This window comes from Plodia interpunctella, chromosome 15 (genome assembly GCF_027563975.2).
Source record: "Plodia interpunctella isolate USDA-ARS_2022_Savannah chromosome 15, ilPloInte3.2, whole genome shotgun sequence".
NCBI classification, from domain to species: Eukaryota; Metazoa; Arthropoda; class Insecta; order Lepidoptera; family Pyralidae; genus Plodia; species Plodia interpunctella.
This window is the reverse complement of record NC_071308.1, coordinates 7,286,374-7,296,384: the sequence shown is the minus strand read 5'-3', so window position 1 is coordinate 7,296,384 and position 10,011 is coordinate 7,286,374. Positions and strand designations below refer to the sequence as shown.

At 34.6% G+C, this 10,011-nt stretch overlaps 3 protein-coding genes across 3 annotated transcripts; 1 reads left to right on the top strand and 2 right to left on the bottom strand.

Annotated features, from left to right (window-relative positions):
* RpS17 (Ribosomal protein S17) lies at positions 1–1,396 on the bottom strand. The gene is made up of 3 exons (XM_053755985.2): positions 1,271–1,396; positions 977–1,128; positions 1–272 (listed from the first exon to the last, which is right to left on the bottom strand). The coding sequence occupies exons 1-3, from the start codon at positions 1,271–1,273 to the stop codon at positions 26–28; spliced, it is 402 nt and encodes a 133-aa protein (XP_053611960.1). The 5' UTR covers positions 1,274–1,396; the 3' UTR covers positions 1–25.
* Positions 1,397–1,843: 447 nt separating this feature from the next.
* Fkbp39 (FK506-binding protein 39kD) lies at positions 1,844–7,483 on the top strand. Its single transcript, XM_053755620.2, has 9 exons — positions 1,844–2,070; positions 2,492–2,719; positions 3,108–3,274; positions 3,543–3,706; positions 4,296–4,407; positions 4,795–4,908; positions 6,105–6,269; positions 6,483–6,655; positions 7,031–7,483. The coding sequence occupies exons 1-9, from the start codon at positions 2,061–2,063 to the stop codon at positions 7,110–7,112; spliced, it is 1,215 nt and encodes a 404-aa protein (XP_053611595.1). The 5' UTR covers positions 1,844–2,060; the 3' UTR covers positions 7,113–7,483.
* A 372-nt stretch (positions 7,484–7,855) lies between these two features.
* Positions 7,856–8,472, bottom strand: LOC128675880 (uncharacterized protein). The gene has a single exon (XM_053755621.2). The coding sequence runs from the start codon at positions 8,326–8,328 to the stop codon at positions 8,065–8,067; it is 264 nt and encodes an 87-aa protein (XP_053611596.1). The 5' UTR covers positions 8,329–8,472; the 3' UTR covers positions 7,856–8,064.
* Positions 8,473–10,011: the final 1,539 nt, after the last annotated feature.

Here is a 10,011-nt window from a genome sequence, read left to right as displayed (position 1 = left end):
TATTTTATGTTATTATTTATTATACTTAATTACGTCTGCCACCATAACCACCTTGCGTGGCTGGCTGCGTCAACTGAAGACCATTGATGTTGTTAAAGTCAAGCATCTTCAACATGTCTTTGGTGTCAGGATCCACCTCAATGATGTCATGTTCAAGAGCAGAGACTTCCGGGACATAGTTGTCACGTCGTTCCCTCTCTTCCTCTTGAAGTTTTATGGAGATTCCACGGACCTGTGAGTGGCGGAGACGCCTCATCAAATGGGTGGCAAACCTAAAGATAAAAATATTGTTTATAGCAGATGATGCTGAGGCAGGTCTTACACAAATCACTTGTTTTGGTTTGTGGTTCTAACTTAATGGATGCTAGGTTTTGTTGACTTCAAGAATTTATTTCACAAAATTACAAAAACTATGTACAAATGGTAGACATACACTTAGGTAGTTAAGAAACTTTGTAAGTTTGATGTTTTTGTACAATTTTAACATACTGTGTGGCAATAAGCATAATCTAACCCATATTGTTAGCTATCTAAATGTATCATTTACTTATGTTACAAATATATTTCTTTTAGTATTCTCAAAAGATATCAAAGGACATACATAATTAAAAATCATCGCAAAAACTATGCATTTGTCAAAATGGGGTGTACTTAGGGGAGTAAACTTTAACCCCCTCACCCCTGTAAACCCTAATTCAGGGTGGCAGATCCCATAGTTGAGGCACATGACACACAATAAGTAAAAAAATCTTTCTTTGTTATTGTTTAAATATATTGGCAAGAGACACAGAAATTAAACAACCACTCTTCTTAAACAAAATGTAAACATTAAAATTTCCACTATGTTCCATGTCTAGCTAGTGAAATTTTGCTAGCTTTTATACATCACAGCATATTGTTCAATTATTTAGGAACAAATCGATAGATAGAGAACATGCAAAATGAAAGTGCAAGTGGCGAGTACCTATGTACTTACCCAGCAATTTTGTTACGGAGGGGTTTGGTTGGAATGATAGCAATTTCTTCACATATTCTTTTGTTTGTGTCGAAATCAAGTGTCAGTTTAGTGTAATACTTCTCAATGATAATCTTCGCCGCTTTCTTGACGGTTTTGGTTCGGACACGACCCTGGAATAGGTATAGGTTATAACGTAAATAAACGTGGAAACACAAGGAAATATAGTTCCAGTGACAATACAATTAATCACAACGCATATTTTCAAGCACGATTGCAAAGATTTTAACTGGTTTATATAAAATCAAAATTTACCATGATTGAAAATAGGTAGCTCTCGTCTTTTGACAGATAGCAAAAAGAAAGAAATTTATAGTCTACTAAAGAAGCTGAAGAACAGTATGTGTCAATGTCAAATTTATGTCACATTTTACATTGTCTATATTATGTAGCAAAGGCAAAAGAAAAACGGACATGTGTCCGTCTAATCCACATATGAAACGCAGTGGTAAATTGGGTCGGGCACCTGATGAGGGGACAAAAATATATCATCGCTCTATCTCGTTCCTTCTCATGTATTTTCATACGCACATCTCTTTCTTATATGAGCGAAATGGAAGACATAAGACATAAAAACCACGTCAAAAACCAAGAAAACGAAATGAGATCTCATAAAAACAACGTTGTTTAAAACCGGACCGGACACACTATGAGAGTTCCCTTTCTACGGGTGTAAGTATATGAGAGAAACGAAAGATTTTACGAAGTCAATAATTTTCTTTGTCTGCTGTTTAAAAGATTATTGAAAAATAGGATTTTGCAGGATATTCAACTCGAATTTCTTTAAGATGACAACTTTGATCTGTCAATATTTTGTCTATGACAACCAGTGATGAAAATTTTTGTCTATGTTTTCGCCGCTCGCTCGTTCTTTCGTGGTGGTTGACTTGACTGGTTGATTTTGCCGCGATTGCTTACATCGTTGCAATAATCCTCTTATGTTATGATTTTAGTTTAGATTCGATTTTTGTGTGTCAGTAAAGTTTCCAACGCATTATAAATCTATATTCAGTTTTAAATATCCCGTGAATAAATACCTGTCAAGATGTTTTGGGGTAAGTTACGGAGCCGGTTGAATTAAACTACCACCACGTGTTTCCGTCATCACCACATTTTCTCAGCTAAAAATGGGATAATTAATTGTTCCTTCAATCAATAATACTTTCAATTACACTTGTAGCCTTGTGACTAAATCATTGCAATGGATATTTTTTCACAATGTTCTCCAAACATCTGGTTCCCACTTTGTTGCCTTTATCAAACTTTTCCTTAAACATTTTTGGAATTGCATAGCCACATGATGCCGACAAGGTTATTATTCCAAATTTTCTGCCTATTTTGGTTGTATATGTATCGGCCATATCTAAAATGTTAGGTGTGTGCTTACTACCCCTAAGATTTTAGATTCAAAATGTATCCTGAACTAGAAATAAGCAGACTATACCAAATTAATCTAAAAATTATGTATTATTTAAGGATTGATAATGGAACCTAACAAGCGGTACACACAAGTGGTGGAGAAGCCATTCCACATTTCACAGGCTGCGATGGACATCTCCACAGGGGACAATGACCCTTGTCAAGTCATGGTTGTGGTTGATGGAAAGAACTTCCTAGTGTGCACACTTCAGAAAAACAAAACCATACAAGTGCCTCTGGATTTGTACTTTAAGGCTGGAGATGCTGTTTCTTTCCTCACAAATGGTCAGTAACATATAATTTAACGCTAAAGAATTGTTTCAGTATTTTATTGTTCAATAAACTTAAAAAAAAAATAGATTTTAATATTCTGTAGAAATATCCTTTATACAACAATTTTAATGCAAGCTCTACCATTTTGATGCCAGGTGGCAGAAGCATGGACATGCATATTACATCAAATAATCCTTTTTTATGTGTCCCTATGTGTTCTGATGTATATGTTCACTTCTGTAACTAGTGTATCTTGTTGCTGGTGTGGAATCTTGATTGCAGCTTGGCAGCATGAACATGAGACCAGTAGGCCTGTGATCAATCCTCACATACTTTGATCATTTTATGCAAATAGATTAATAGCCATCTTGTTAACTTATTGTTTGATGTGAAATTGCAGGTAAATGCAATGTGCACTTAACCGGTTACCTGGACCCTGAGTTTGAGGAGGAGCTGTCTGATGAGGAGGAGGAAGAAGAAGAGGAAGATGTGCCAGCCCTTGTTCCCGCCAAAAACAAGAGGAAACTAGACAATAGTAATGATTTATCAGCTGCCAAAAAAGCAAAGGTAATACTACTAACTGCGACTTATTATCTAGATTTTTTAAAATTGAAGTAATTCAGACTATTGGTTATCAAACATAGATCATTGCCATTCTGTTAGAACAGATTTTTTCAATTCAGTTAATCGAGCTTGTGTGATGTACACACAAGCTGTTTGTTATACACAAACAGTTAAAGCAAAGTTTGATATACTTTTTGTCATAAAATACCAATAAATTGGCAGTCTATGTTAAAGGCTGACTAGAGGCCTAATTGCAAACATTTTATTATAGCAAGAGAAGAAACCCAACAAGAAGCCAGCAGCAGAAGACAGCTCAGATGATGAGGATAATGATGATGATCATCTCCAGAAGTTCTTGGATGGTGAGGACATTGACACTGATGAGAATGATGAGTCCTTTAAAGTGAACACTTCCGCTGAAGGTGATAATGACAGGTAAATTATTAACTGATTTTGATTATTTGCCTCATATGTATTTGTATCAGGAACACATGTTGTAAACTACACTTAAAAAATAAAATTAAAAATTCAAGAAGCAAAAAGAGTTGCTGGTATCCAAATGGCTGAATATTTATTTTCTAAGCGTAGCAAAGAAAACTCTCCTCTATCTTCCAAATAATTGACTGATACAATGACATAGACAGACATACAGATACATAGAAAACTCCTGTAGTCGGGTGTTAAAAATATTGTTCTGTTAAATTTGTGTTTATGAAAAATTATGTTTAAAACTATGTTGTTATTTTTAAAGTTCCTATTGTATGTTCAGTCAACATTTTGAATTTATTTGTTTTAAAGCAGCTGGTATTTAAAATCTTATTCCAGGATATATTCTACATGTGTGCGAGATTAGATTGAAGTCCCATTTTTAATTCAAAGTTTCCCATTTATAATAATATTGGTAGGCAGTAGCTGCTGGTTCACAAGTTTTTATATAAATTGAGTTCCATGTGACTTCTGTAACAGACCCTTTACACCTTTTGTACAATTTTGACTAAACAAGAAATAAATATGGCATTTTCAGTGATGAGGAAGAATCAGACGATGAGGAAGGTGAGGAAGAAGCTGAGGATGAGGAGGAAGACGATGATGAGATGGAGACATCTGGAGGAGACACTACATTGGACACTAGCAAGGTAAATTCATTATAAAATTTTTGAGTTTTAAATCATATTTTTTATCCATTATAAAATATTCTGTGTTTTGAAGGTTGGATGGAAGGAAGAAGCTGTGGCACAGCAATAGATATAATTTATATAAGCTTCAATTAAATAATTTTTTTCAACTTAGGATGGGTACATGACTTGTTGACCTCAAGAATTTACCAAGAATAAAACTAACTTAGTTTTCAATCCTCACATACTTTGATCATTGATTTGCTCAAGTATTAACAGAAAAAATATTTTTTCATGTGTTGTAAAAAATAAAAACAGAATTTATATCCCAGAGTTTTATATAACTAGGGTTAGGTTATGGACACCATACCCAAACTTTGCTTTATATTGTGTGATGTTATTTTTTAGGAGGAGAAGGTAGATGTGTCCAAATTGACAAAGTCTCAGAAGAAGAGATTGAAGAAGAAGCTCCGTGAGCAAGCCAAGGCCCAACCTCAAGTCAATGGTGTTGACAAATCCAAGGTTGGTTCATAAACTAATAAAGTAATAATGACAGAACTATTCTTAAATTCCTTTTAAGTTGGGTTTCTAAATATATGGAGGTAGTAAATGAATTTACTCTTCTGGGTTTAAACATAGATAGCCATATAAACTGGAAGTCGCATATCCAAAAGCTATGTGCTAAACTATCTAAGTTCACGTATGCTCTCAGAGAGGTAAAAAAATCCACTGACGCTGAAACGGCAATTATCACGTACTACGCCTATGCCTACTCATGGCTTAGTTATGGTACATTTTTGTGGGGCAACGGAACCGACTGTGATAGAATATTTACCCTACAAAAGAAACTTGTGCGCATAATTACAAATACACAACAAACGGACAGCTGCAAACCTTATTTTAAAAAGCACAAACTCCTAACTCTGCCGTGTATATACATCCTACAAGCATGCAAATTTACCCGAAAATATCCCGAGTTTTTCAAATCGCGGAAAGATATGGTAACCAAATACACACTCAGACATCAAAATAAGTTGCAGCTGCCTATTTCACGCCTCCGACTCCACTCAACTAGCCCCCTAGTAATGTCTATAAAAATCTATAATCAACTCCCAAACGCCGTTAGAGAAATAGAAAATATCAAAACGTTTTTACAAAAAGTTAAGGAAATCTTGATTAATAAATGTTATTACACAATTAATGAATATTTAGAAGATAAATTTACACAATAAAAATTAATTCAAATAATTAAAATACTTACTTGAGGATGAACTTTTGACATTAATTTTATTAATATTATTATTATTATTGACTTATCAAAAATGTATGACTGATAATAGATTATGCCTAAAGATGAAACATGAAGTAATTTATACTTATCAAAAATGATTAAATTTAATAGATAAAATTTATTCATGTTAATAATGTCACTTTACACTGACAAAGGTTCTCTAACATCGACAAATGTGGCCCTTCTCCCATTGCAGCGCCCGTCAGGGTCCTTAATTGCTACTATTTTTATAATGAAGACCTGTATTTGACATTAAGGAAGCAATAAACAATTTGAATTTGAATTTGAATTATATTTCGCTTCATGAAATTATGTGTGACATGCACAAAGAAAACTACTTCATTTTGTGGATGTTTGTCATATGGATTATTGTAGTCGCCTCAAGCCAATTGGTGTTAGGTTATCTATTTTACAAAAATAATTACAGAAGGCAGATGGTCAGCAACAAAAGGCAGAGAAGAAAAAGCCTGAAACGAAAAAAGAAGATGGCGCCGCAGAGAAGAAAGAGAAAAAGTCTCTCAGTGGTGGAGTGTCCATCGAGGACACAAAGGTGGGATCAGGACCTGCCGCGAAACCCGGAAAGTTCGTCACGGTATGTGGACTACACCCAATAATGTAATTTATTTCTAGATTCTTAGTGCTGGCTGAAAAGCCTTCTATGTTGCAAATATAAGAAAAAGAGCACCAATCGTAATTACTACTGCTATTTCCTTGTGCATCATTAAATACAACAGCATAAAAAATACTGTCATGGTTACAGTTTCAGCTAACTATTATTTACTTACAAGTGAATGTATCTCTTCAGGTGTACTATGAAGGTCGGCTGAAGCAGAACAACAAGATGTTTGACAACTGTCTGAAGGGCCCGGGCTTCAAGTTCCGGCTCGGCGCCAAGGACGTGATCTCGGGCTGGGACGTGGGCATCGCCGGTATGAAGGTCGGCGGCAAGCGCCGCATCGTCTGCCCGCCCGCCATGGCGTACGTACTAAATATATACACACTACACTATGCAGAATATGCTGCACTCAAGGACCTTATATGTTAACAGGAATTACGTTAATGAGGAATTATGTTAATGATTACAAAAAATACATGTTATTTGTTGTACTATTAGAAAAATATGTAGGAGACAATAATGTACGTCGCACGACAGAATGGTGCACGTTGCCGTGTGTGTAACGCCTAGTGACGGGTCCAAACTTCTTCATAGTTTGCAAAGGCGATTTAGACGTACCTACATTGCTGGTTTTTAATTTGGAGCCCTAAAATCGACGTGCTTAAATCCAAGCACCTTGACATATTAAATGCAAGAGGTAGGATATCTCACTTATGTTAAAATTTATATTTTTCCAGGTATGGTGCTAAAGGTTCGCCACCGGTAATTCCGCCTAATTCTACTCTAGTGTTTGATGTAGAATTGAAGAATGTGAAATGAAATGTTAAATTTTAAGCGCGTCTTTATAAGAGTGTCATGGACATTTGTTACTTTTGGTTATTGTTGAGAGGTTGCCATTGAATGAGAAGGATGTGTCGTAATTTTAAGCATACACAGTGTGGACTATCTGCAATTTGCGTTACGATTTATTTGTTTACTGACATCTGTTTATCTTATCATATTCGTAAAATATGTTGCAGCTATTCCATATTTGCTATTTTATAAGTTCAGTGTAAGATAAAATGTAAGAATGAAACTGGACATTATTTTTAAAATAAGATTTCTGACTCCATAAATTGATAGTCATATATAAGTATGGATAAATAAATTGTATCACCTTTCAGTACAGGAATACATGTGTATGAATATAATTTTAGTTTTTTTTATCCTTATCAAACAACTCAGGCAAATATCCTCTTACCACTACAAAGAGAGGTTACCATGAAACATAAAACATGTAGGTAAACATTGTGTCCACACCATGGAATTAGTAGCTGGTACTCCGTAGTACCTACTAATTCCATGGTCCACACAATCTTTTTTTTTTTACACAATGTGTACGCAATATGGGAGGAAGGCCTTCAGGTTTCTACCTACCTGCTATTCTATGCTAACAACGATTTAAGTCGAAGACATGCCCCGTCATTCCCTTTCAAATTGGAGCATTCGACTCAAAGCAATAGACATAGTAAGATTGTTACAGTAGCCATTGTGTCAAGGTTTTTAGAATCAAAAGAAATTAATTGTATTGAAATTAAATAATGATAAATGCAATTTTATTTATTCATATGCAACAAATTCAACATACATACTACTAAATAATAAATTTTATAATATTAAGTAAGGTCAAGGATGTTGGGTAATGCAACCTGTTGTCTTTGTGTACCTCAACTAAACTTGCATTTTGGATGTCTCAAAATATACAGAATGTCATATTAATTGTATAATTATTTTAATCTGCTTTTAATCTATCTGTGGGTCGCGTTTCATTCAGCGATTCTCGTTGAGCATCTTGATCCGTCGTTTCTTTTTCTTTCTTACTTTTGGGTGCAAAAACACACACTCCTCCTTCACATTTGAACGGAACCTGTGTCTTGACGTTTCCATCAGCGTCCTTCACAGCCCAAGGGTTCCAGAACCTTAGGACGTAGGGCTGAATAAACTTGTGCCACAAAAATAGCAGAACAGGAACAATAAAGCAGGGCACACAAACCATTTTATGATTCTTTACCGAGTTATGTTTAGTTAACGATAAAATGATGATTTCAACTTATGGATAAATCATATAATAATGAAGAGTTAAATTAATTAGGTCTTTTTTATTTAATTTTAATTTCTTTTTGTAAAAGCGAAATTTCATCACTATGATTTATTTTATTTTTTTTTGTTATTGTGACACTGACATCTGTCACTAATTTTTTTTTCTTCTTTGTGTCAAAATAACGCTTAGAAATGTTTCTAGCAACTTTTTAATTCGTATGTCAAAGAGATACATTACATGTACAGATGATCCCCTTATTGGAACGCCTTCCCTTTGGCAACAGTAGTCGAAGCGTAGCATAAATCCCGATCATGGATTTAGTAAGTACTTCGACTTACTAATTCCATGATCCCGGTAATTTAGGCCATTCTACATCTCTTTCTCATCTCCTCATGTGGATAGAAATACATTTCTATCCACTACTAATAGAGTGGCACGAGTCTTGGCACTATTAATGGAGTGGTTTGCTATTGCCTTCTTCTTTTCACATGAAAGTTGATAATCAATCAGAATGCAGATTTCCTAAAGATGTTTTCCTTCACCGGAAGCAAGTGGTGGACGATGAAAATTACTATACATGAGTCAGATTGGTATACAAACTCATGTGCCATTTTTTCATAACTTTTTAATTCGTATGTCACAGAGATACATTACATGTACAGATGATGACCTTATTGGGACGCCTTCCCTTTGGCGACAGTAGTCGACGCGTAGCATAAATCCCGGTCATGGATTTAGTAAGTACTTTCCGTAGGTACTCAGAATGTAAATGATATCACTATTTTATTTAAAAAAACTTTATAATAATAAGTAAGCTTTTATATATATTTAAAAATATAACAATATGGTAAATACAGAGGCGAACGATCTTATACACGAGGATCTTAGCGGGTTTGCAAGTCGCTTTTCACTATCGAATCTTTTCGAATAGTGGTGACCAAAGAGTAAAATAATATACTTACATATAGGTACGGAAAGTGATGACATTGGTGCCGAAATCAATCACAACGTCTTTAAACGCAATGTTGGCTGCGTACGTCTCACTGCGCAAAAAATCTCGACAGTGAAAAGTGACTTACAAATCGGCACTATAACCCCGTGATTTAAAAATATCAATGAAAGTTAGTTTATAAATATTGCAGAAAATAGCACAGTGACTGGACAAATAGGGGAATCTCAATGAAATAAAAAATGTATACTCTTGTACATGAGGTTTAAATGCGGAACTGCAGATATTAATTTATATCTACAACATTAATAACAAACTTCACTCAAATTCCATTTACATATTTAATTACTTAAAAAAGTTTTATCACTCAACATATAAATTATACAGTAGGGTTTTCAAGTCTCTATAATATGATAAAAGACATAAGTTGAATTATTGGCTACCAACTCATTAAAAAAACAAGAAAATCCGGTTCCGGCCATTGCTTAATCGTAGAATGTTGTTAATGAAAATGAGATATTTCTTAAAAATTGAAAACAGAGTTTATTATGGAATTCGTGAAATCTAAGTTTTTAGCAAAGGCTTTTAAGCGGCATTGCGTTGCCTTTACGAGGTGTTTTAGACTCCCCGAAGCACCCGAACGCACAAAGAGTAAATATATCATGCCTGCCATGCAACCTATATATATC